The 26,744-nt window shown below is 51.5% G+C and overlaps 1 protein-coding gene across 1 annotated transcript in view; it reads right to left on the bottom strand.

The window, feature by feature from the left end:
* FCGBP (Fc gamma binding protein) overlaps nucleotides 1-24,702 on the bottom strand; it is a 37,826-nt gene extending 13,124 nt beyond the window's left edge. Inside the window, exons 1-11 of the mRNA XM_019751313.2 lie at nucleotides 24,545-24,702; nucleotides 21,946-23,193; nucleotides 19,811-20,160; nucleotides 15,569-16,139; nucleotides 12,634-13,238; nucleotides 10,139-10,706; nucleotides 7,419-8,011; nucleotides 4,539-5,124; nucleotides 4,248-4,447; nucleotides 2,932-3,070; nucleotides 339-679 (exon numbers count right to left, since the gene is read on the bottom strand). Of these exons, the coding sequence (XP_019606872.2) occupies nucleotides 339-679; nucleotides 2,932-3,070; nucleotides 4,248-4,447; nucleotides 4,539-5,124; nucleotides 7,419-8,011; nucleotides 10,139-10,706; nucleotides 12,634-13,238; nucleotides 15,569-16,139; nucleotides 19,811-20,160; nucleotides 21,946-23,193; nucleotides 24,545-24,599 (5,256 nt within the window). The 5' untranslated portion in view covers nucleotides 24,600-24,702. The remainder of the gene's footprint in view (nucleotides 1-338; nucleotides 680-2,931; nucleotides 3,071-4,247; nucleotides 4,448-4,538; nucleotides 5,125-7,418; nucleotides 8,012-10,138; nucleotides 10,707-12,633; nucleotides 13,239-15,568; nucleotides 16,140-19,810; nucleotides 20,161-21,945; nucleotides 23,194-24,544) is intronic.
* Nucleotides 24,703-26,744: the final 2,042 nt, after the last annotated feature.

Here is a 26,744-nt window from a genome sequence, read left to right as displayed (position 1 = left end):
CACTGTGGGGCAGGGCCTGCTATGATCCCCATTTCTCAGATGAGGAAACGGAGGCCGACTAAGTCACTTGGCCAACATCATACTGCTCATACAGAGAGCCTGATTCTAACCCAGGTCTCTGAAAAGGCAAATGCTGAAGGCCTATGTTAAAGCCCTTTGCAAAGGGGTGAGCTCGTAATTCCCAACAGAGGGCTGATGTTTTTGACGTAATTGTCGTTGTTTTGTTGCCATTTTGTTTCAGGCCTAGGTGAAGAGAGAGAACGCTGAGCTCCTGACTGTGGCCAGCAGGACCCCTCCCCCCCTACCAGGGACTCAGGGGACCATCCTGTGGCACTTACCCGGACTTTGCCAACTTCACCTTTGTGGATGGAGATGTTGATGTTGAGAGTAGTGACAGTGACGAGCCTCACAAAGGACACAGCGGGGCTGCCCCAGTTCTCATTCTTGGTGGTGATGGTAAAGGGTGTCAGGCCCCGTGTGTTGTTGACCCCTAGGCAGTTGGTTGTTGCCAGCACGTACTTGCAGGTGCCCTGGAAGTCAATGTTCCAGCCGTCGAAGGTATGGTAGTGCGGGTCACTCAATAGCCAACACCTGGCTTCATAGTTGGGCACGCACACGCCCCGGCCATCCTTCTCCTGGCATGTCTCCTGTGGCAGACATTGGACATTCTGGCACAGGTCTGAGGAGAGAGGAAAGAGGCCCTTGAGGGGCTGCCCAGCATGAGGCCAGCTGCACCCCAGCACCTGCCCCATCTGTGCAAGGACACTGGCTCTGAGGGCCACTGTCAGTGAGACCAGATTCCAGGGTCCCCACATCTGAGATACAGACCCTACAGTTTGCTGTTTCTGAGACCAGGCCCTGGGGGCCCCCATGTCTGAAACTCAGGCCCTATGGTAGACTATGCCTAAGACCCTGACATCTGAGACCCAGGCCCTGCAGTTTGTTGTCTGAGACTCAGGCCCCAAGGTCCTTGCTGCCAAGACCCAGGCTCTAGGGTCTCTATATCTGAGATCCAGACCCTGGGGTTCCCTTGCTTGAGATCTGAGCCCCAGGGAACCCAGGACTGAGACCAGAGCCCCAGGGGTCCCTGTGTCTGTGACGCCAGCCCTGAGGATGTTCACAAAGGCATCTGCAGCCCCGGGTTCTCTGTATGCAACACCTGGGCCCAGGCTCCCCCATGCCTGAGCTCCCAGCTCCTGGGGCCGCCACGTGTGAGACCCATGTCCTGGAGGTCTCGGTGCCAAGAGCAGGGTACTGAAGGAACTTTCTGCTGAGTACCTAACCCAGAGGTCTCAACATTTGAGACCCTAACCGTAGTGTCCCTGCATCTTAGTCTCATGGCCTGGGGATCCCTCTGTGCAAGACTCTCCTCAGGGTTCCTGCATCCCAGACCCTGGCCTTGGGGATCTCATTTCTGAGGCGCTACCTCCAAAGGTCTCTTTATTGAAGACTCTGTCCATAAGATCACTGTATCTACGACCCCAGTTTTTGAAACCCGTATACCCAAGACCCCCGTGGTAAAACTTCCTCCGTTCTCCTAGTGCCCCTTTTCAATACAACACCTCTCAGCTCTACATCTACAGATGGTTAGGCTTTGCCAGTAGAGGGCGCTGGAGGGTCCCAAGAGGAGCAAGGGCCCCGTTTCCGGCTTCCACCAGGCTCTGCCCTCCTGGCTCCTGATGTTGTAGGAGGGACCAGCAGCACGCGGGACACCCACTCTGAGAGGTCCACTGGCCTCAGCTGGCTTCCCAGAGAGTCACTCAGGCACCCCATCAGGTGGCTTCCCAATGAGTTTCGCCAGCACCCCAGTGAGATTTTCCCGCTGGCCAGCTCCAGCCGGCACAACCTCTCTGCCATTCAGTGGGCTATAGCCACACCCCCCAATGAGATCTGCTCTCCTCAGCCTTGGGCTGGGGGGTCTCTTCCCACTTCTTCCCTTCCTTGGGTTCTCTCCTTCAGCCTTAGGGGCAGGGGTGCCCTCTATATCTGTGCTTGTGTTTGTTAGTGTTCTTTCTACTCCCTAGTAGTCAATCCCCTATTACAAGTAAAGAATTTTATTAAACTTTCCTTATTCGACCTGCTGTGTGGTTTCTGTCTCCTGATTGGACGCTGATGGATATACCCCCATCCCTGGGGATCCCTGTTATCCTGCCCATCAGCCTGGGAGTTCTCAGTTGCGGAGGTCCCATTTCCTTATGCTCAGGAATAAGGAAGTTGTTCTCTGCCCTTCACCCTAAGAAACCAGTCCTGGGGGGCAGCTTTGTGTCTTAGACTTAATCTTGGGGTTCCCCATTCTGCGACTGTATCCCCATAAACCCCGATCCTCCACTCGAGGGGGACCCTGTATCCAAGACCCCCGCCTGAGACCTCAGGATTCTCCTTTCTGTCCCTGACCCGGTGGGTCCCCCAGTCTCCCCTACCCCTTGGGGATGGTGTCTGGAGTCCTGAGCCTAGTCTCAAACACGAGTGGTCAGCAAACTGTGCCACTGCTAGCTGCCTGTTTTTGTACATAACGTTTTATTGGAGCTACACCCCCTCACGTGGTCTACAGTTGATTTCATGACACAGTGGCAGAGTTGAGTAGTTGTGACTAAGACCATATGGCCTGCAAGTTTAAATATTTATTCTCTAGCCCTCTAGAGAAAAAGTTTGTCTGTTCCTGCCTTATGCTGAGGGACCCTGACGTCTGCTCAGGAGACCCAGCTCTGAGGGCCCCCACAGACTGGGTTCCACCATGAGGGTCTCTGCCTTTCAGACTGTAAGGCTGTAAGGTCTCTGTGCCTGGCCGTGGAAATCCTAGCCCAGGGGTCCCCAGGTCTGAGACCTCAATCCTTAGTCCTCTGTGCCTCCCGCCATAAAGATCGAGGTCACACCACGCTCGGTCGCTGTCCTCTGGCCCCAGCCACGCCGGCCCCAGCCCCAGCCCAGCACCTTTGGTGCAGCTCAGGATGCCTGCCGAGGACTGGCACTCCTCCTCTGGTTCACAGCTGTGGTTCTGGCACACCAGGCCTTTCCCGGGGTAGCACAGGCACTGCTGCTGGCAGTTGTCAATGAGTACTGTCTGCGCCGGCTGTGGGGAGAGGGCACAGCCATCAGGGCGGGAGCTGACACCCGCATCTCTGGTGTTCCAGGCACAGAGGGGCCCGGGGGACAAGAGAGGGATATCTCTCAGCAGGGGTGGTCCCTGGTCTATGAAACGAAGGCACAGCATAGCTTTGGGGTCCAATTCATTCATTCCTTCCTTCCTTCATTCATTCACTCAATTTCATTCATTGACTCACTCATCTGTTTATTCCACAATATCCACTAAATGTCTGCTGTCTAGGAGAAATGGTGTAACATAGTAATTAAGAGCAAAAGCTCTGGAGCAGATTCCCTGGGTCTGAAGCCTGTTTCTGCTATGTTCAAATCGTATCGCTCAGTGCAAATTACTTAAACCTCTTTATGCCTCAGTTTTTACATCTGTAAGTGGCAAGTAACAATAGCGCCTACCTATGAAAGTATAACTGAGTTACTAATACATATAAAGTACAGATGAAATGAAACAGAGATTTCCTTTAAATCATCCAGATGGAGAGGAAATGGGTAGAGATGAAACAAGATTGGGAACTATTATTTTTGAAGCTGAGTGATGCATACATGGAGATTTATTACACTGTTCTCTTTCACATGTTTGAAAATGTTCATAATGAAAGGTTTAATTATGTCACTATACTATTACTATTACTATACATATAGCACTTAAAGCAACACCGGGCACATAGTAAGCACCATCTGCCTATTTGCTGTTATTACTATTATTATTTGTATGAGGAGAGCAACAGAGAGGGCCCTGCCCTCACAGAGCTCGCAGTGCTTTGAGGAGACAGACTTTAGACAAACACACTCAAATCGAAGGAAAAGGAGGAACTCTGAGAGTGGGAGAGGGAAGCGGAGGAGTCAGCCATTACTGTAACAGACAAAATCTAGACCTGGGATACAAAGCCAAAACTTGACCTGGGGAGCCAGGGGAGGGTTTAAAGTTGCAGGAGCCATGGTGCTATTTACAAAGGTCTTTCCTGCTACCAGAGAGAGCAAAAGCAAGGCTGGGAGGGGACAAACTGGACCCCAGTGGGGCCGTGGGGAGTGAAAGAGGGGTGGGTGGGAGACGCTCAGGAGGCTAAGTGGACAGGCTGTGGGGCTGATGGGCAGTGGGAGGGGGTCCAGGGTGAGAGCCCCGGCTCTGCCTGGGATGACCAGGTTCCTACCTCATAGTAGATCCCGTGGTAGTAGCAGCCACATTTCTCGATGGGCACGCAGGTTTCGCCGTCACTGAGGAAGCCAGCGTCGCACTGGCAGCCCTCAGCACACCTATCTCGGCACGGCGGGGTGTCACTCAGTGCAGAGCAGGTGAGAGAGCAGGTGTCTACGCAGAGCTCGTAGTGGCTATGGGGGGGGCACTTCATGGCTGCAAAGAGGAGGGGTGGGTCAAAGCCCCTGGGAAGCAGGGTGTGCCCCTTCTGTGCCTCCACCTCCCCACCCCTCTGCCCCTCACTCACGACAGAAAGATTCGGTCCTCCAGGGTTCCACGTGAACTCCAGCTGCCTGACAAGCACTCACGTAGGCCTGGATGTTGCTGCAGAGAATGTCCTGGTTCCCGCCACCCACGCAGAGATCAAAGACACAATCTTCCACGAGGCCCTGGGGATCGAGCAGCATCTGGCAGGCGGCCAGTGGCCCCGTCAAGCTGCTGATGAACCCACAGAACTCCTCCTGCTTGTACTTCTCCTGCAGCTCAGGTGCGCACTCCGGGTTGCAGTTCTCGCCCGGCTTGCATGTGGGCAGTGGCAGGCAGGGAGAGCCAGGCACTGCCTCTTCCCAGGAGTTGCCAAACTCATTGGCGTCACCTGCCTGCGAGCCGTCGGGCTTCCGGAAGTCATCCGTGGGGTCACCATTGTAATACCCACACAGGCCACTCATCTGCTGGTAGTAGTTGCCTGGGATGGTGACCCGCACATTGTACATAAGGTCGTAGGCCACACGCAGGCCAAAGTCAGTCTCGATCACCATGTCCAAGCCATGCTGGAAGGCCCTGACCCGGCCCCGCGCCATCACCACCGGTGGCTTCATGTCCATACCGTTCACCTGGGAGGCAGGAGATGCTATGCTTCAGAGGCTACACTTTGAAAGGGCAGCTCCTAGGTCAAGCCCCGACCTGACATTGAAGATCGTGTGAACTTAAGTTTCCATATTTGTAAAATGGGTAACATAATAGGGTCTTATAGGGGGTTGAACGGTGTTCTCCAAAAGATATGTCCACCCAGAACCTCAGAATATGACCTTGTTTGGAATAAGGGTCTTTGCAAATATAATGAGGGTAATGACCTGGAGAGGAGATCATCCTGGATTAGGGCGGACCCTATGTCCAGTGATGAGAGTCCTTGGAAGAGGCCAGAAGAGGAGAAGACACAGACACACAGAAGAGAAAGCCATGTGAAGAGGAAGACAGGGATTCGAGTGATGTGGCCACAAGCCTAGGAACACCTGGAAGTACCAGAAGCTGGAAGAGACAAGGAAGGATCCCCCCTAGAACTTTTGGAGGGGGAGCAGCCCTTGCCAACACTTTGGTTTTGGACTTCTGGCATTCAGAACTGTGAGAAAATAAATTTCTGTTGTTTTAAGCCACCAAGTTGGTGGTAACTTGTTCTGGCAGCCACAGGAAACTAATCAGGATCTCAATGCGATAACAACGTTAGCAGCTATCCTTTAATCACCACTTACTACAGTGATCAATCGTGCAGTGACTGACTCCAGAGCCACCTGCCTGGGTTCAAACACAGCTCTGCCCCTTCCTCTCGCTCTGTGACCTTGGGCAGGTAAGTCACCTCTCTGTTTCTGTTTCCTCATCTACTAAGTGGGAATGAGGGACCTAACCCATAGGATTGTTGTCAGGATTCGATACATTAATATTTGCAAAGTGCTGAGAAAGGTGCCTGGCATAGAACAGGTGCTCTGGCAGCGTTCACTGTTATTATTAACTATGACTGGGAATTTTTATTTTGAAGAGTAAATGGGTGCTACGGGTTTTTGCCTTAAGCATCAGTGGGTGGAAAGTCAAGCGAAATTCCTGAGGAAATGTACTTCAAGTCCATGAGCCAAGAACCAGTGGTTTCAGGTTACGGCTGCTGGGCAGCAACAAAGCCTTGGAAATCCACCCCTGAGTAACACCTGGCTCGGCCTTCCTCAATACAGATACAATGAGCATTAGATTCTCTCGGGAGTGCGAGGGATCAGAGAAGACAGGAGAAAAACATGCTCCTGGCTGAGTCCCCTGAAAACAAAGTCAACCACCCTACTTCCCAAGCAGGGACAAGTAGTGGTTAAGGACAAGTGACTTAACCCCATGCCTCAGTTTCTTCATCTGTAGTAGTTTGCAGCTCATAGAGAAGCTGGGGGATTCAGTGAGATGAACTAACAAGAACACCAACAACGCATAGGTGTTCCAAGCCAGCTATGTGTCAGGTGCTATTCTAGAAGCTTGGCTACATCAGGGACTATATTAAAACGTTGAGGGCATGTCCAGTGTGCAGTGAGCACCTGAAAAAGTCGGCTATTCATCAGCATCCTCATCGTCAATCCTGCTTCTCATGCAGCGGCACTGTGCCTGCATTTTAGTGGGATCTCAGGGGAAAACCCTCCAGTGTACGTGAAATCCCAGTTTCCATGTGAGACCAAATCCTTCTCGGTCTGAAAAGCACCACGGAGCACCCAGGGTCCAGCGTGCTGTCTCCTGGTTCACTATCGTGGGTTCAAGTCCTACCTTTGCTGAGGGACCGGGGGTCAGTGATGGGACCGCCCCCTCTAAAAAATAAAGCAGATCATGGTACTTCCTGCTACTACTGCGAGGATAAAATGACACTATGGATGTGAAGGGCTTAGCAGCAATAAGGTCTGGGGTCAGCTGTGTAAAATCCGTAGCTGCTGTTATTGTTGTTATGGTTGTTAAGGGGTGATGGGGTCACCCACATGATTGGCCCTGTCCTTAAACCTTTCCCATCCCTGAATTTTTCCAACTTCTGATTGCACAATGTTCTGCAGCTGGCCGTGAGAGCAAGGAGGTGGCTGGGGCAGGGACGAGGACTCAGTGGAGGGGACGAGGGGTGGGAGAGTTGTTCAGAGGGGACAGTCCAGGGGCAGGGAGAGGGGAGACTGAGGAGCATAGAAGGAGGGAGACGGAGCCACATGGCAGCAGGTCTCAGGTCCCCAAAGCCTCTGCCCTCCTTGGCTCCGCACTCTGGGATCTGACTGGCATCCCCTCTTCTGGTGACCCCATGCCTCCCACACGCACTCTGAGCCCTGTGCCCCCTGCCCCTGGGCTGAGTGCTGCCTGTATCCCACCCACAGTTCCCCTCCCCTGCAGGTTCTATCCCTGCTCTCACCGTGACCTTCCAGTGCAGCTGCTCCAGCCGCAGGGTGAAGTTCGCCACCTGGACAGTGATCACTTTGGTCGCACTGACTTTCCTATTGTTCCACTGCGCATTCTCCTGGAGGACGGTGAACTGCTCCAGGCCGGGCTGGGTCCCGAAGCTGCGAGCCAGCACGTACACACAGGTGCCCATGAAGTCGAAGTGGCGGCCATCAAAGGTGGTGTAATGGGGGTCTCCCGATGCCTGGCAGGTGGCAGAGCCCACAGCCACACAGCGCAGGATGCCACCGGACGGCTGGCAGACCTCGTGTGGGCCACAGGAGGAGGCTTTACAGGTTATCTGGCCACCTTCATGGCAGTAGCAAATGGAATCGCAGCCCGGTCCGGGATAGAAGGTCTGGCCTGGCGGGTGGTAGGCGCCCTGGTACACGCAGCCGCAAGTGGACAAGGACACGCAGGACTCACCACTGAGCGCGAAGCCCTCGTCGCACACGCAGCCCTCATGGCAGTCGAGGCTGCAGCCCCCAGGCACTGGAAGGTCTCCACAGGACAGCGGGCAGCCGTGGGAACAGGCCTCATAGTGACTGTGGGGCGGACAGCTCAGCGCTGCAGGGAGAGTGGCCATCAGGATGGAGAGACCCTGCTCCCCGGTGACACAGCTGACCCCAACACACACGCGTGTGCACACACATGCTCACACACACTCACACATAAGCAGTCCAGCTACAAGGATCCCTTCTGTTGAGCGGGGAACAGATTACATCACAGCTAACCTGATCCTGATAATTAGGTTTCTTTCCCTTGTTAACCGTGATTTGGGTTACCTGTGTCTTTAGTGAACTTATTCAAGTTGGTAACCAGTTGTGGATCTGTGGTGTGTATTTTAAACATTCGGAGACATGTATAGTATGTGTGCGTGTCTGTGTGATCTATGCAGTGTATTTGCGAAGGCAGTTATTCTTAGCTTCTGCACTCTGTAGTAGTAGTAATTCTACAGTATATTAAAGTATTTGGCCACGTTGTAAAGAAAAAAAAAAGAATCCTTGTTTCTCTCTTCAAACCCCACTCACTCCAGATTATAGGACAGGCAGTTTCCTCAAAAAACAACAACAACAACAAAAAACGAAACGAAAACTGAACCTAATCCAGCCTCTATCTGTGCAGTCCTATCCATTAGTCACTTGTGGCTATTTACATATAATTGAATTAAAATAAAATAAAATCGAAGATTTAGTTTCTTGGTCACACTAGCCCCATTTCAAGTGCTCAGGAGCCACATGTGACTAGTGACCAGATGGGACAGCTCAGATATAGAACATTTGCATTGTCATTGAGGTTCTATTGGATAGCACTGTTCTAGGTGTAATATCCAGTTTACGAGAGAATCTGGTGGGACAAGTTAAATAACACTATAAAGCAGCAACTAGCTAAAATCAGAAAGCAGGCAATCCTGCAGGACAAATGATGTGTTTTTTTTCCCAATAAATAAATGGCATGAACAAAAGGAAGGGGTAGATAGAGGAGTGGATATGTGATAAAGCAAGTGTAGTAAAATATGGGTTGTAGAATCTAGATGGTGAGTATCTGAGTATTCACTGTAAATTCAACGTTTCTGTATATTTGAAGAATTTCATAATAATATGTTTGGGGGAAACAGAAAGGGAACTATTAAAGGAAAAATGTGATTTAAGAAAAATCAACCCAACGCAATGTGTGTGGATTTGGTCTGGATCCAGATTCAAAAAACTGAAAAAACATATTTTTTAGACAACTAGGGAAATTGGAACCCAGATTGGGTTTTAGATAATGTTAAGGAATTAGTGACATTCGAATGCTTTTTGATTCCAACGTGGAAGTCTCTTTTTTGATCACTGCATCATCAGTTTTTGCTGGGTAACAAACATCCCCAAAGCTTACTGAATTAAAACCACAGGTATTTATTATTTCTCATGATTCTGTGGGCTGTGCACTTATTTAAATTTAGGATTAAAACTGGAGAGGTATGGTTGAACTTCTATTAAGTTCAGAAACTTTAGAAGTCAGAATAGTGGTTATCTCTTGGGGCATAGTGCTGGGAATGGGGTGTGAAAGGACTTCTGAAGGGGTGGGAATCTTTTTCATGATTCTTGGGACAGGTTATGCAGATTTGTTCTCTCGCTGAAAAATGTCAAGTTGCTTACTTATTACATGTACATATTTTTGAACATGTGTATTGTATTTCAACAATAAATTTAAAAATGTAAAGATCCAGTGAAGGGGTACATGGCTTTCAAACTTCTTTGATAGCAAGCAAAAACATTTGAAGACCATTCCTGCACCCATCCATATCTGATGCAAGGGTCTCAGACTGACTGCCCAAGGGGCCAGGCAGATGTTGTAAATGAATGAAGTAGGACAGATGGGGACCAAGAACTGGAGAGGGAACAAAGCTCCTTTTAAAGACAATATGACTGCTTGTTTCTGAATGACAGGTGCCATATGGGAATCAGACGCTGGGCCACCAGATGTATTTGGTTGTCTTACAGATGTTTACTGCATCTATGACTTCCTAGCTGTCATGATCCTGAGCATGTAACTGAACCTTTCTGAGCTTCAGTTTCCTCATCTGTTAAATGGGTAAAACCATAGTCCCTATCTCATGGGTTGTTATAAGAATTAAGTGAATTAATGATATTTATACGTTAATGAATATACACAAGGCTGAGCCCCCCAGTTGTTACTATTGGTACTCACGGCAAAGCTCCTCACTCCTCCAGGGGTACACAGTGGCCCCCGCGGCCTGGCATGCCTCAGTATAGCTGGCCAATGCATCACACAGTGGCCCAGACTGGCCTGGGAGAATGCAGCGGTCGTAAACACAGTCGCGCACAGCACCCTGTGGATCCAGTGTGTCGTGGCACTCTCGGAAGGGGCCCTCAGGGTCGGCAAGGATCCCACACTCCTTCTTGCTCTGCAGCTGCTTGGCTATCAGGGAGTCCAGCGTGGGACAGTCACCTGGCTCGGCTGCTCCACAGCCCGGCCTGGTCTCCTCCTGCCAGCTATTCCCGAAAGCCAGTGCACTGGAAGCTTGGCCTTCACCACGCAGAGTCAGGTCATCACCTGGGTCCCCATTGAAGTTACCACAGAGCCCCTTCAGGGCCCCAGCATAGCTGCTGGGCACCTTCACAGTCACATGGGCATCCCAGTTGTAGGTGACTGTCAGGCCAAAGTCTGTGCGCACGACAGCATATTGGCCCTGGCGGAACACCTGCACCTGCCCATCTGCTGCCTGGAAGGGCAGGTACTGAATGATGTCGCCCACCTGGGGAGAGATGCAGGAGGGTCAGGGTATTCATGGCTCTGTGGCCCACCCCTCTTTCACTCAGCTCCAGCTATTCTGGGCTCTTTGCTATTCTCTTGAGCACATTATGCTTGGTCCCACCTCAGGGCCTTTGCACTTGCTATTCCCTCTGCCTGGACCACCACCCACTTCTCTTTGTCCTTAAAGTATCAGATTAAATCCAAATCTCTAACCCATGACCTTCAAAGCCCTGTCTCTCCATTACATCCCTGACCTCACCTCCTCTCACCCTCCTCCTCACTCATTCTGCTCCAGCCACTGGCTTTCTTGACATTCCTCTAATTCCCCCAGTTTCGTCTAACTTTAGGGCCTTTTCACGTGGCTAAGAACACCACCGACCACTTTTCTCCTGGCTGCTTCCCCTTCATCCTTCAGGACTTGGTTCAAATCCAAGCCCCTTCCCTAGAAGGTACTGCTTAACTTTGGCTCCATCCACCTTTGTGCCTGCATCCCCTGCCACATCACTCACCCAGCCTCCTTGCTGTCCACCCGAACATATCAGTGCACTGTCACCTCAGGGCCTTTGCACTTGCTGTGTTCGCTTCCTGGAATACCACCCATCACTCTGCACTTGGCCACTTGTACTTCACCTTTTAGGTGTCAGCTTTGATCCAAATCCCTCACAATGGCCTAAGAGGCCCCAGATTGGAATAAGCCCCACTACTCTCCAATTGAATTCTCTAGTAGTGAATTCCTAGCCCCAGGTTGTTCCTGCCTCAGAGCCTTTGTACTTGCTGTTCCCTCTGTCTGGAACACCCTTCCAGGCTTTTCTCTCTCTGCTTGTTCCATCTCTTTCTTCAGGAGAAGCAATAGAAGGTAATGGTTGAGAGTATAGACACTGGAGCCAGATAGCATGGTTTCAAATCCTGGCTCTGCCACTCATTACCTGTGCATCCTTGAATAGGTGAATTAACCTTTCTGTGCCTCAGTTTCCTCATCTAACAAGATTAAGTATTTCACAGGATTGTAGAGATTAAATGAGTTACTATATGTCAATCATTTAACACGTAGAAGTAACTTAATATATGTTGGCTATTATTATTCAAGCTTCAGTTTAAATGTCATCTCAGAGAGGTGACATTAATAAATATTCATATTTAGGTTCTCTGTCTAGAAGCTTCTCTATGCCAAACCAGGTTTTATGGGCAGAATTTCCTTTACTCCAAGGTCATTCTGAGGGTTAAGAATTAAGGTCTGTAAAGAGTTTAGCATAGTGCTTGGCAAGTTCTCTTGGTTTTCCATTTCCAATCAGCCTCCTCCCAAAAGCATGGGCCACTGCCCCAAACTGCTCAACAATAATTATTAACTATTGTGACTCTTACAACAACCTCACCTCTCGATTTTTATCTTTTATTTTTTAAAAGAGTAAATCAGGGGTTCTTGACTTCTGCTGGGTGGTGGACCCTCTGAGAACCCTCTGCTCAGAAACTTGCCACTGTTTGTTCCCTTTCCCCCAGCCATGACCCCTAGTTACTGAACTTTTACAGGTCACCTTACTCTCTGAAAATCAATCACCCTCCAGAGGAATGCACAAAAGTATAACTTGGCAGGATTCATATCAATAAAATATGAAGTCAACATTTACTGAAAATTTGCTTGGTGCCAAGGCCTCTTTTAAACACCCTACAAATATTAACTGGTCAAATTCCCACAACCACCTTGAAAAGTGCCTTCTACTTGGAGGCACCCTCTTATTATCTCTTTTGACAGAGGACAAAACGAAGGCCCCTAGAGACAAAGTCACACAGCCAGGGAGAGGCAGCACCCCCGGCTCGGGGGCCAGAGCTTTAACCACTGACCACACGTCTTCTAAGAGACCCCCAGCCCCACTCACTCTCTGGAAGGATGTCCTGCCCGTCCACCCGGCCCTGGGTGCCGCGTTGCTCACCAGCACTTGTCCAGGATACTGCCGGCGCACCTCCACCTTCACTCCGAGGGCCTCCACGCGCACGGCGCGCGTGTAGCTCACGGTCTGGCTGCCCCGATGCTCATTTTCCACCAGTACCCGGAAGGCGGGCAGCATTGCGTGCTGGCCGCTCGAGCCGGACAGCAGGTAAGTGCAGGTGCCCATGAAGTCGAATCGCCGGCCGTCAAAGCTCACATAGTGCGGGTCCCCGGACGCCTGGCAGCTCCCGAAGCGGTCAGCGTGGCAACCCAGGATGTCGTTCTTCACCAGGCAGCGCTCGCCGGCCGGGCAGCCCTGCGTGTCCTTACAATGCACCTCCCTGGTAGCGTTGTCGCAGGTACAGAGCCGCCGGCACTGGGAATCGGCCCACACCTGCTGGCCCGGCGCCAGCGGGCGGCCTTCATAGATGCAGCCGCAAGACGACGCCGCCACGCAGGCACCGCCGCTGGCCACGAAGTCCGGGAGGCATGTGCAGCCCTCCACGCACGGGCGCTCGGAGCAGTTGGCTGGTTCTGCGGCGGGGTTGCAGGAGGCAGGGCAGGCGGGACTGCAGGGATCATAGCGGCTGTTGGCTGGGCAGGACAGGGCTGCAGGGACACAGGGATGCGCGTCAGGCCAGTGCAGGCGCCCTCGAGGGACGCCCAGCTGGGAACGTGCCAGGCCTTCCCTCCCGGAATCCTGCTCCTCCCTCAGAGCTCCCCATCTAGTTCATGGCACTTCCATCCTTCAAGACACTCAGGCCCCAAACTTCAGAGACATAGTCGACCCTCCCCCCTTCATTCGCTGGACAACCAATCTGTCAGTAAATCGTGTGAGCTCCATATTCAAAATCTATCCCTTTCTCCTCTCACCACCATCCCCACCCTGATGCTGTCTACCCCAGTAGCCTCCTGCCTGATCACCTTGGGCCCCATCCTGCTCCCACAGTCTTCCTCACAGGAAGCCAGAGGGACCCTGTGAACATCTGAGTCAGACGATGTCTCTCTCTGCTCAGAGCCCTCTGGAGGCTCGGTCTTGCTCAAAGGAAAAGCCAGAGTCTCCCCCACCTCTGTGGCCATTGAGGCCCCACACGACTGGGCCCCATCACGTCTCAGCCCTGTCTCCTCTCACTCTCCTTCTGGCTCACTCTGCCCCAGCCACTGTGGCCTCCTCATGGGTCCTCACACTCCCAGCTCAGGGCCTTGGCTCTCGCTGTTCCCTCAGAAAGCAGTGCAGCATGTGGCTAAGACAAGGCTACGGAGCCCAGATGTCCTGGGTTCCAATCCCAGCTCTCCCCGTCTTAGCTGTGTGATGACTTGATGAGCAAATGATTCCAACCACCAAACGCCTCATTAGTAAAATGGGATAACACCAGTGCTGCCCTCACAGGGTTGCTGTGAGGAGTAAATGAGTTCATCTGTGTGGAGACACCCAATGGACATCACTGTTATTACAGTGCTACCTCGGTTTTCTAACGTAATCCGTTCCGGAAGACCGTTCAAGTTCTGAAACGTTCGAAAACCGAGGCACAGTTTCCCCATAGAAAGTAATGCAAAATGGATTAATCCATTCCAGACCTTTAAAATCAACACCTAAAACTGCAAATTTAGCATGAATTTTACTATCTAATGATACCATAGATCCATAAAATTGATGGCATTTGTAAACCGAAATGTTCGTCAACGGAGACGTTCGAAAACCGAGGTACCACTGTACTTCGCGGACTCTGTTGCCTTATCCTGATCTCTGTCATCTCTCAATGTCAACTGCTCAGAAAGGTGTTCCCTGAGCATCCTCTTCATGAGTCTCCCATTTGTTCTCATTACATGAACTTCATTTCTTCTGCTCTCTGAACTGAAGAGACTCCACAGTTTACTGCTACTCTGTCTTCCTGACAGGATATAAGTTCTGCGAGAGTGGGGACCTAGTCTGCCTCAAACACAGTTGAATCAGCACCAAGGACAGGGCCTGGCCCGGAGGAAATGATCCGCAAAGACTGTGGAAATGAGTGAGTAGATGAACGAACTCACTGGTTCCTCTTCTGCACCAAGCATTGGGGACTCTGGGGAGGAGGGTGTTTACTGGGCAGTAAGGACACAGCAGTGACCAAGACAAACCTCAAATGGCCTCAGTGTCTCACCCAGACTTACTCCCCCTCCACAGTCCCTGTCGCAAGCCCTGTGCTGGATGCCTCTTCCTCCTTCCCTCTAGCCTCTCTGCCTCCAGAGCATATATCTGGGAGTCTCACAGCAGAGGGACATCAGGTGGCTATTCATCACCAGCACAGGGAAGGGGCCAGACAGTGGTTCCGGGAATGCTGATTGAATGAATAAATAAATGAGTGAATGAATGAGTAAATGTATGGACACTTGGCTAAGGAGTTTGTCCTTTATGCAAAGGTCACTGGGGAGTCATGGAAGGGATGTAAAGGCAGAGATGTAAAGGAAGAGATATTTCTGCTTTGGGACTCTGAAGACAACCTCTCATGCCAAGCTTTGCACATGCTCTTCCTTCAGCCTGCAACCCACTTTCTGCTCCCTTTCTCCTGTCTAGTTCCAAGCCCTCCTACAGGTTGCTAATTGGGCCTCCTTTTCTCTAGGAAAATCTCCTTGACCCTCCCTTTCCCCAACCCAGGCTGAGTTAGGAAGCGTCTTTGGCCTCCCATTGCCTTCTGGGCCTTCGCCCACCCAGCCCTGACCACTCTGCCTGTGCCTCCTCCAACCCAGCCATGACTACTCTGGGCTGTCACTTATTTAGTGATATGTCTGCCTGAACCTTAGGCTCCCTGTCGCAAAGCCTGGCTGTCTTGTCCCTCTCCATGTCTCTGGCCTGGCCCAGCTCTGGGCTGAACCACAATAAGTGCTCAGATATTGAGCAGATGTCAGGGGTCCCCTGCCTCCCACCATGTGCTCCCAGCCCCAACCAGGGCATCACTCACGGCAGTTGGCTGGTGACCTCCAGTCCTTGACAGAGATGTCGTGCTCCAGACAGGCCTGGGCGTAGGCGCTGAGGCCCCGGCACAGGCTGAACCGGTCCCCGTGGGCCACGCACAGGTCATATACACATTCCTTCAGGAAGGGCTGGGGGTCCAGATGCTCGTGGCAGGCGGCAAAGAGGCCATCGGGCTTGGTCAGCATGCCACAGAGATTGCTGCTCGCATAATGCTGTGCCTGGTCTTCGGTGCAGGAGGGACAGTCGTTCTCGCAGCCGTCCTGACACAGGTAGTCTCCATCATCCAGCTTCCAGCTACTGGCAAACTCCACAATGTTAGGAGCTTGCTCCTCGTCAGGGGTGAGGAAGTCATCATCGGGGTTGCCATTATAGTTGCCACACAATCCGTACACCTGGCCTCGGAAGCGCTCAGGCAGGCTCACGGCCAGCTGGGAATTCCAGTCGTAGGTGACCACCAGCCCGAAGTCCAGTTCCACAATGACCCGTGTCCCACTGTGGTACACGTGGAAGCGACCCTTGCCCAGGGAGACAGGCAGCCTCGAGCGCTGGTTGTCAATCTGCAGCAGGGGTGAGGAGGGAAGGGAGTGGTCAGAGATGCCCTGTGGTCTGGCCTTCAGCTCCTCATGTCCTCCCAGGCCTTCCCCTGCTCTAGCTGCGGTGGGATTCCTCCCTCCTGCTACTGCCACCAACCAAGCCTCAGGATCTTTGTCCTTGCTCCCCATGGCCGGAAATGCTCTGCCCCTAGATGCACACGTGACTACTTCCTCACCTCTTACAGAAGCTTTGCTCAAATGGTACCATCCCAGTGAGGCCAGCCCTACTACCCTGCTTTATATGGCAACCCCTCCCTATTCCCTTCTCCTGTTTCCTGTTCTACTTGTTCCTATACCTTCTAACCTTCTAGAATGTAATTTGCATGAATCAGCTGTCTAGCTCCATAGACTGTCAGCTCCACAAAGACAGGGATTTTTGTCTGCTTTGATCCCTGTTTCATCTTCAGTGCCTAGAACAGTGCCTGGTAGAACAGTGGGCACTCAATGAGTGAATGAAGGCACTGCTGTGTTAAATAAACACTCACTGGGCACCCACTCTGTGTCTGGCCTGTGCTGGGAGATCACGGAGATCTAGTGATGACCGAGAAAACCCTTGACCCTGCTCTCATGGGGCTCCCAGTCCAAGGGAGAGACAGAACTGTCACTAGACAGTGACAGATCAGAATGGACAGGGCTGGGGTAGTGGAGGCACAGGAAGCTGTGGGAGCCTAGAACAGGGGCCAGATCCAAACTTGCACATCAGACGAGGCTTCCTGGAGGAAGAGACAGCTGAGCTGAGCTGTAAAGGATCAGTGAGGGGTAGCTACCACAACAAGGATGGGGAAGGGTATTGCTTTGCAAATGTCCTAAGTGGAGAAAGAGTCTGGCCAGGAGATAAGGAGAGTGTCTCTCTGGCCCCTGGACCCATTTCCTCTTCCTGAGTATCTTCTCATTCTTACCCCACACGTTGTCGTCTTAGCCAAGAGGATGGGGTATGAAAATGGAGTAACAGGCAGAGGGAACAGGACGAGTGATGGTCTGAAGGTAAGATAGGTCAGTCAGTCAGTCAGCCAGGAAGGAAGGCGTGCGTGCATCCCCCTGTGTGTCCGGGCCTAGCAGGCAGTGGTGCACACACAGCAGGCACAGAGGCAGCTCAGGGCCCCACACTCACAGGCTCTGTTCAGGGACCACTGTTCAAAGCCGTCTCTCCCCTAAGATCCGTGATCTCCACTTTTAAATGGCACAGTCACATTTGTTCATTACAGAAAACTTATAAAATGTGCATGAGCAAAAATGAGAAAAGAGAAATCACTCATATTGCTGTAGAAACACACACACATACACACACACTTTATAATCCTGCCAGATTTTTTCTACCTTTAAATACATTTATATATTTTTTTAAAATAATGAGACCGTGCTGAAGTTACCCTGTCACGAACTCCTCTTTTCTCCCAACAATGTCTTGTGGACAGCCTACCATGGTTCTACCAGGAGCTCTAAACCTTTGTCAGCTCACTGATCTCAGTAAGGATCTGACAAAAGCAATGGACCCTCTCCCTGAAAAACTGCATGGTCTGTGCAAAACTCTGCACATAATTTCAAGGGATTTGAAGTCCCCCTGAGCCTGTGCTCCATCCCTCTAGGTCTCAGAACACCGACTTTAATCCACTTGGCGATTAATCTCACAGGTCCACCTGAACACTCACAAAATGAGGGAGGTACCAGAATATTCACTGCAGTACTGTTTGCCATCAAGAACAAAGTGTCCATTCACAGATGACTGAGTTAAATGAGCTATGATGCACCCATGTGATGGAGAAGGATGCAGCTGTAAGAAAGAAGGGGAGGCTCCCTATCCACGAATACGGAAGCAACTCCAGAATGTACGGTTCAGCGCAAAAAGCAAAGTACAGAGCAGAGCAGAGCATACAGTACAGTACACTTTGGGAAAAAGGGAAGAGGTAAGAATGGATGTTTATGGTTGCTTGTATTGGCATCAAGAAACCCTAGATGAATACTCAAGAAATCAGTAAAAGTCATCACGTGTGGGGAGTGGGGGAAGAGCAGATGAAGACAGGAGTGACAGCAAGACCTCTCACAAAATGCCCTTTTTGTTTTGAACTATGTGAAGGCTTTACCTATCAAAAAAAAAAAAAAAATCTCAGCAACATGGAAGAATCTCCAAAGTATTATGCTGAGCAAACGAAGACTTACACAAGAGGCTTCTTACACTGGATGAGTCTATTAATACGAAGTTCTTGAACAAACAAATCTATGGTGGAAAAAAAATCAGAACTCTGATTGCCTTTAGGGTGAGGGGGGATTGTTTGGGAAGGGACATGGGGGAATTTTCCAGAGTGAGGAAAATATCCTATATCTCAATGGAGGTTTGGGTTGCTCATTTGTAAAAACTCAGTGAACTGTATGCTTAAGATTTGTGGATTGTATTATGTATAAATTTTATCTCAAAGGTAAGCAGTAAGAAGTGTAAAAATATTGTATTCCAGTTAATGATATGGAATTTGAAGTCTTTAGGGGTGAAATGTACTGATGTCTAGAACTTACTTTTAAGTATGTAAAAAATAAGATGGATTGTTGAATGGACAGAGGGGTGGACAGATGCTAGATGTGTGCTAAATGAAAAAGAGTGAAATGTTTAGAATCTAGGTGGCTGGCCCATGAGAGTTCACTGCACAGTGATTTCAACTTTTCAGGATGTTTGAACGTTTTCATAATAACATGGTAGGAAAAGGGGACATAATTGCTCTAGGCTGTTATCTATATTGGCTGAGTTTCCCAGGAGCAGAAGGGCCTAGAGCAGGGGTGTCCAAACTGCGGCCGCGGGCCAACTGCAGCCTGCGATCCATTGTTAGTTGGCCCGCAGCAAATTCCAAAAATATATTTCGTTTACTTAAATAAACCAGGTGAGGCAATACGTGCTTCACCTCGAGTGAGTGGCCCGGCTGTTTGTGTATTTTACCGCATATGGCCCTTGATGAAAACCGTTGAAAAAAGTTTAGACACCCCTGGCCTAGAGGTTAGGAATAGGCACTCAGAAGCCGGCCTGCCCCTGTTCCCAGCTCTATCTCTTACAGCTCTGAGTCCCTGCCAAGCAACTCATCTTTCTGGACCTCAGTTTCCTCATCTAAAAGTGTTGATAACAATGCCTATCCCACAGATTGCTGTGAAAATTAAAGGCATTAATACCTGGAAAGTGTTAAGAAACAAGTCTGGCACATAGTAGGTGCTCACTAAATTTAGTGTTTGGTCACTTAAGAAATTTCCCATTGTTGGACATTTTCCTTTTCTTCCCCCCTTTCCTTCCTTCCATCCTTCCTCCCTCTCTCCCCCCCTTCCTCCCTTCCTTCTTTCCTCCTCCTCCTCCTTCCTCGGGCTCTATCTCTCTCTCTCCTTTATTTTTTTGCTATTATAAACCATATTGGCATAAACTTTTTTCCCTAACCATATCTCTGAGCATCCTTAAATTTTTTTATAAGTACAACTGCTGGACAAAAGGGGTTTAAGGTTCTGCCGCGGGTTTTCAAATCCACCTGCCCAGCCCCCACTCCCTGGGCCCTCTCCTTGTACCCTCCTCCCCCTGGCAAAGGGCTCAGGTTGGGGGCCTGACACCCAGGCCTTGCCTCCTCCTTCTGACTGATGGGCATTAAACCCTGAAGATTCCGGATACTTACCCGGGCGAAACCAACTTCCCCGCGGAGCAGCGACACTGAGTGGCTATAGGCACGCACGGCGACGAAGCCCACGCAAGAGACGCGGTGGCTGCTCCGGTGCTCGTTTTTGACCTCCACGCTGAACGCGGGCAGAGTCTGGTCCTGGCTGTTCAGTTCCGCCATCGTGTACGAGCACGTGCCCATCATGTCGTAGTGACGGCCATCAAAGGTGGTGTAATGGGGATCACCGTGGGCGCGGCAGGTGGCCACGGAGACCGGTATGCACCTGGCCTGCCCGTTCTCCACTTGGCAGGATTGCGAGGGATGGCACTGCACATCTTGGCAGGGGTGCTTCTTCATGGACTTCTGGGCTGAGGAGGGAAGGGGGCGGAGGCGACAGAGAAGGAGTCAGGGGTGTCTTGGCAGTTGGGAATCCTGGCGCAATACCATTGTGAGGAGTTTGGGCAGTTCACTCACAACTACCCATTTTACAAGCGGGGAAACAGGTCTGGAATCTCACAGGGAGAGAGCTCCGCAGGCCTGACCCCAGCCCAGATTGTCTGATTCCTCAGCTCTGACCAGAAGGACTGAAAGGCAGTGAAGAAAGACCCACAGGAACAATCATGGAAATGTTAATTTGTTAATTTTCTCTCCCTGCTTCCTCCTCTCCCCTACTTTCCCATCCAGGTCAAAAGGCTAAGGCACCTTTTTCAAGGACAGAAGATGGAAGACAGAAACTGTTCAACAGAATGGAAATGACAGTGGAATCAGGCTGCTAGGCTAGAATCTTGGCTCAAGCAATTAGCTGTGTGACACCGGACAAGGAATTTTAAACTCTCTGTGCCTCAGTTGCCATATTTGTAACATGCGGATGATACTAATACCTTCTTTACAGGGACATATGGGGAGGGGAGTGCTGCCAGGTTTAAATAAGCTAAAACATAAGTAGGGTTTGGAACTGCCATAAGTGTTAATTGAGTGTTACCTGTTATAATTAATTACCTACCCCTTCCCCATCCTACTAATCAAGCCCAAGTGGCCCTTTGAAGTTGAGTGGCTTCCATGTCATGGAGGATGGGTGAGGGGTATTTTTGCCAGTGCTGGGAACCTTCGCGTCTGGGGTCTTAGCATGAGGGGGAGGGAGATCTAAATAAGAAGAAACAGCTCTTCCTGCCTGTCTTCGGAAGCTCTTGCCCTCTGTCTGCTCATAATAGCAGCTTACCCTTACGTAGTCCTACTCACTTGCCAGGTTACTCCCTACGTGCTTCACAAATGTTAACTTATTACACCCTCACTTAAACAATCCTGTGGGGGGGTGCGCGGTTAATTATCCCTGTTTTACAGATGTGAAAACTGAGGCCCACAGAGGCAAAGTCACATGCTCTAGGTCACACAAGCGGAGGTAGGATTTGAACCTGAGAAGTTTGGCTTTCACATTTGTGCCCTCAAATGCTGCACGGCCTTGGGGCAGCTTCTCAATGTGCTGAGCCTGAGGTTACACAAAGGGCCAGGTCCTAGAGGGGAACTATGTGAACAAGTGCGAGGTACCTAGAATGGTCCCCAGTATACTGAGGGGTGACACTCCCAGCATGGTAGGCCTGATTATTATTATACTTTTAGACCTTCTCAGTTTGGGCAGAAACGTTCCCATAGGAGGTGTGGGGGAGTGGCAGTTAGCAACTGGTATAGTTGTGTATCAGTTGCTACAATATCAAAATGTTTCCAGACTAGTTGGTAAGAAGCTGCTGACCTGACCCTGCCTCCCCACCCTTGCCCCAACATCCCTCCCTCTCAGCACCTTGGTTCCCCCCTAGTATCCCTTCTCCAGCACCACCACCCCACAAAGCAACAGACAAAGGTCTGATGCCAGAGGATTCTGCTGCAGTGTTATTGCATCCTCCTGACTGGTTGGGACCCTGGATCGTACCGGTTGCCAAATATTTAGAGTATTGTTCCTGGAGGGGTGGGGGGTAGGAAGGGCCTGGGAAGCCTTTAGAAAAGCAAGGATGGCAGGGAGGATGGAGGTGAGGGGGGAACAGCCCAGCTGAGCCAGGAAACCACAGAAGAGCCAGGTGGGTGGGAAAGGGGGAAAGACAAAAGAGCCCGCAAAGGGGTCACCAGGTGGACAGGGCCAGGGGTCGTTTCCCATCACTCACTCTGGAGACAGGCAGCTGCTGTCCCATAACCTCCAGACTGGACCAGCCCGAAGATGAGCAGCCCGAAGTTGGTAGTGGCCTTGAACTCATGGACCACGTTAGCCATGCTGATGTCCATTTCGGCATATGAGAACTCACTGCCTGGTACCTCTGTCCAGGCGACATTGGCCCCCAGCCTTTGCCCGTCCACCGTGACCTCGTCAACAGCCTTCGTCTGTGCCATCATGATGGCCACAATGCTAGAGTCCGGCATGCCATCGACCGCATAGGCAGGGCAGTATGCCTCCACGTCGGGGATCAGGACCAGGTAGGGGTCATAGGTCACTCTGCCCTTTGTGGCACCTGTGCCAAACAGCAGGACTTGGATGCCCACATCTGCAGACAAGTAGAGTGGCTGGGAATGCCGGACCTCAAACTCAGACACATCACCTGCCTCAAGTCTCTTGGAGCCAGAGACATCCCCGTGTCTGTAGGTCAGCTTTGTGGTCTGGCTGGCCACGACATAGGCGAGATCGAAGCGGGTCTGGCAGGCTAGAACGGGTACCACATAGTGGGTGCCCCACGTGGAGGTGGGTAACAGCTGCTCCATCACGTGGTTGCAGTCTGTGTGTTTCTGGGCACAGCTGTGGCCAGAGAAGACCGCCACGGGGCTATTGGCTGTGATCTTTGACCCTGAGAGATCAGCCGTACTCTGCAGCTGGACCACCTCATAGGGTTCCAGAGTCAAACTCAAGACACTGCCTGCGGGATAGAGCCTGCCCTCAAATGTCACTTCCCCCTTCAGCTGCACGCTGATCGAGGCACCCTTCCCACAAGCCACCACAGCAAACTCCTTGACATTCTTGGACGAGATGCTGGGGGGTGTGAACACAAAATACTCGGTTCCCAGGGAACTGACCGGCCGCAGCAGTGTCAGCTCCCCTGAGTTGGGCTTAGCGTTTATGGCTTGCACAGAGATGGGGTGGTCACAGCGGACCAGCACCACATGCGCTGAGGTTTTGCTGCCAGTCAACTCAACGTTGATGTTGATGTCGACCATGGCCGACTGCCGAGGCTTCACCGTGACTTTCTGCAAGGTGCCATCTGCCTGGCTGACGATGGTAACTGAGGTGAGGCTGTCAGACAGCGTGGTGAGTAGGAGGTGGAGGAAGGCCTTGCCGTACCCGGCCTCGTAGTTCTGCAGGAAGGCTGTGAGGAATTCCTCCCCTCCAGTGTTGCCGGCGTCCACTGAGGCCTTCTGGGTCAACCCTGGGGCAAGATAACGCAGTTGTGTGTCCACTTACCCATCAGAGAAGCCACCCCATGCCCTGTGCCTAGATAACATGTTGAAATACAACTTGGGCTTCCCCCCACCCCTTTTCTCTTTCCTTTCTCCTTATTCACATGGCATTCACCACCAGCTTTTCTGGCTTTTGTTTTTCAAAAGCCTGAATGCTTTAGACAGGGATCGCCAACTCAAATGCCGACAGGGCCAGGGAAGTCATGTCAATGTGGGAAATAGTCGGGTGGTGACTGTGCAAATGGAGAATTCACACACCATCGAAAGGAGGTTGTTGCTATTAGCTTTAGCCTGTTGTTATTATGATGGCTTATGGGCTCTTTTTTTCTTTTCTTTTTTGCCAGATCTTACCATTTTTCAAGAGAAACTGGCTGTCTGAATTTCCACGTGAAATCTCCAAACCAAAATCGTTTTAAGCACTATGGAGTCCAAAGTGGCTGGATTCAGGTGCCAGTTTGTAATTTCTGTCTTATTAGGACGGGGGTGGGGGTGGGGGGGCAGTCTGAAGTGGGTAAAGGAAAGAAGGAGATTATGGAAGTGTGGACAAAATGTCTCCTAGAAATAGAGTGGGTGCTTTTCAACACCCCCAACTGGGAAGAGATTCTGCAGAAGACAAGAGAGGGAGAAAAGGAGGAAGCAGAGGGAGGAGGAGGAGGAAAAGAGAGAGGGAGAGGGAGGGAGCGAGGGAGGAAGACAGAGAGAGAGAGAGAGAGAGAGAGAGAGAGAGAGAGAGATACAGCACCTTGGGAAGAGTGTGAGAGTTATAGAAGGGCTGTCTGCTGAATAATGGAGCCATGAAGGGTATCCCAGGGTCCCACAGGGCCAAGGGACCAGGGACAATGAACATTTCAGAAGTAACCTAAATAAATGTTGACTGGTGACTAGAAGACCCTGAGGTCCTGTTCTCCCCCCCTCAGGCCTTTGGCTTTACTTAAAACTCTAGTCCTGGCCACAGACCTGGAGAATTGGGTACCAAGCCCTTCAAGAATGACTTTAGTGAAATTTTCCATCACCTCATCAGAATGAGGCTCAGAGTCAAAACTTTAGTTGAGTTGCAGAAAACCAAGGAGGTGGTATTTCTTGCACACTTGAGTTTGGGGACTAAGGTGTCCACCTGCTTCCCTCCAGAACAGAGAGAGAATGGGTGAATTCCACCACATTTCTCTGCAGAGCCTAAGGTGCCTCTCTCCCACTGCAGCTGGCCTGGGGTGGTGTTGGGACATGGTTTGCGATGGGGGCACACATGGAGGGTGCTGCCCTAGGCAGGCAGAGTTCCTCAGACTGGAACAAGGGCAGAGATGGGATCTTGGTTTCACTTACCCCACAGGAGGGTTGCTCCGGACCAGAGTGTCCACCAGCTCCACAGGAAACCCATGTCTGCAGTGAGGAAAGAAAGGGGGTCATAGGAGACTGTCCTAGAGAGGGCAGAAGGGCCCAATCTCAGGACAACGGTCACCTGGGCACCAGGAAAGCTGAGGTAGGCCGCATCCAAGGGCCAGTATGTGTGTGTGCCTGTATATAGGGGAGTTGGATGTCCAGTGGGTCTGGAGGTGGGGTGGAGAGGGCAGGACAGGGGCAAGAGTAGGAAACCTGATGTCCCACTGCCAAAGGGGACTCCAGTCCGGCTCTCTTACCTGCAGGTCCCTGGAGCTATAGGGCTATCCCCTGGGCTGGGCTATATAGTGGAGTTTCTTGGCTCCTCAGGACACACCCTGGGCCATCTGCCAAGCCGATGGTTCCAACTTCCTGGAGGAGGTTGCTGATCCCAGGGCCAGGTGGAATGGGGACCATGAAGTCTTCTGAAGGGTGGAGGGCAAGCCTGGATGTCTGGGTCTTGAGGGGTGTGAGAACAGATGGTGGCTGTGCCCTGGGAGCCTGATGGGAACTTCGGTCCTGAAAGGGTGGTGTCCCTAAGGGAAACAGCTGGGTAGCAGGGTGCTGAGGTCCTGGGTCCCTAGGGGGGGTATGGATGAGGGGGGGCGGGGAATGAGGTGGAAAATGACATTCGATCTTGTTTGTTGACCAGAAGCTTCTGCAGCTTCTTCCTTTGGCTCCTGCCAGGAACAATAGCAAAAGACCCATATCCGGGTCCTGGCTGCTCCCCAGTTCCTATAAGCTGATCCCTGGTCCCCAGCCAACTACCTCCTGTTTCCAGGCACCATTGGGTGTGCGGGCGTTGGGGGGTCAGGTGTTTGGGATGGGCAGGTATCTGAGCACCTGACCCAGGCCTTTGGAGTGAGGCACAGTACCTCCACTCCCAGCCCAAAAAGGCCTCCTGGGGCCTTGGCTGGGAACTGGGAACATCAAAACTAGCCTCATTGGGCCGGCCCGGTGGCTCAGGTGGTTGGAGCTCTGTGCTCCTAACTCCGAAGGCTGCCGGTTCGATTCCCACATGGGCCAGTGGGTTCTCAACCACAAGGTTGCCAGTTCAATTCCCGCAAGGGATGGTGGGCTGCTCCCCCTGCAAGTAGAAAACGGCAACTGGACCTGGAGCTGAGCTGCGCCCTCCACAACTAAGACTGAAAGGACAACTTGAAGCTGAATGGCACCCTCCACAACTAAGATTGAAAGGACAACTTGATTTGGAAAAAATCCTGGAAGTACACACTGTTCCCCAATAAAATCCTGTAAAAAAAAAAAAAAAACTAGCCTCATTGGGCTTACTTATCCCCCAGAGAGGGCTCTGTAAACTCTCAAGGACAGAAGGGGGGAGGCAGGCTCCTCGGGTGTGGTCCCAGGCAGGGAGCATGGTGGGAACTGGGGGCTGGAGTTGTGTATGAAGAAGGATGGAGGACACGGTTTCCTGGTTCCATTTCCTGGAGAACTATTTGTTTTCTGGGAGGTTTTCTTGCCCTGTAAAGGGACTGTATGAACAGGTTTTAGGTGATCTGTGCCCTCCACCACCCCAGAACCGGCCTGGGATGGGAGATGAGGGTCTAAGTCACACACAGGGAGAAGAAGAAGAGACCGCTGAGAAGTGATGTGGCTTTTCTGAGATGGAGTCTGTTCCTTCCAGGGTGCTGGCCTGACACATGCGTGCCCTCCTCCCGATCTCTCGGAACTCACTGTTTGCTGGGGAGTTGTCCCTGGAAACAGCAGCTGCAAAGCCTGGGTGTCCTCTTGGACAAAACCCCAGCAGCTGCTGCCCGCAGGACTCCTCCTCTCTTATCACCGAGGCCTGGGCCTCTGGGTGGCCAAAATGGGGGGGGCTCTGATACCCCCGACCTGGGGTAGGCTCCCAGAGGGAGAGATAAAGGCTGAGAGTTGACTGGGACCCAGAGTCAACCAGGAAAATGAAGTGAGTAGACAGGAGACTGGATAAACCCAGAGTTCTGAACAGGCAAAGGTGGGGGGACCCATGAGGGGTGGGAGCTTTGAGGAAAGTGGTGCCTGGGTCTCTAAGGAGTCTGGGGTGGGTAGAGGGTCATCTGGGTCCCTGAGGGAAAGAAGAGGGCGGCTTCTGAGATTCCTAAGGAAGAAACAGTTGTTGCAAACCAAGATGTCAAAATCTTCTGTCAGA

Source organism: Rhinolophus sinicus, linkage group LG11 (assembly GCF_036562045.2).
Source record: "Rhinolophus sinicus isolate RSC01 linkage group LG11, ASM3656204v1, whole genome shotgun sequence".
Lineage (NCBI taxonomy): Eukaryota > Metazoa > Chordata > Mammalia > Chiroptera > Rhinolophidae > Rhinolophus > Rhinolophus sinicus.
This window is presented reverse-complemented; position numbering and strand designations above follow the sequence as displayed.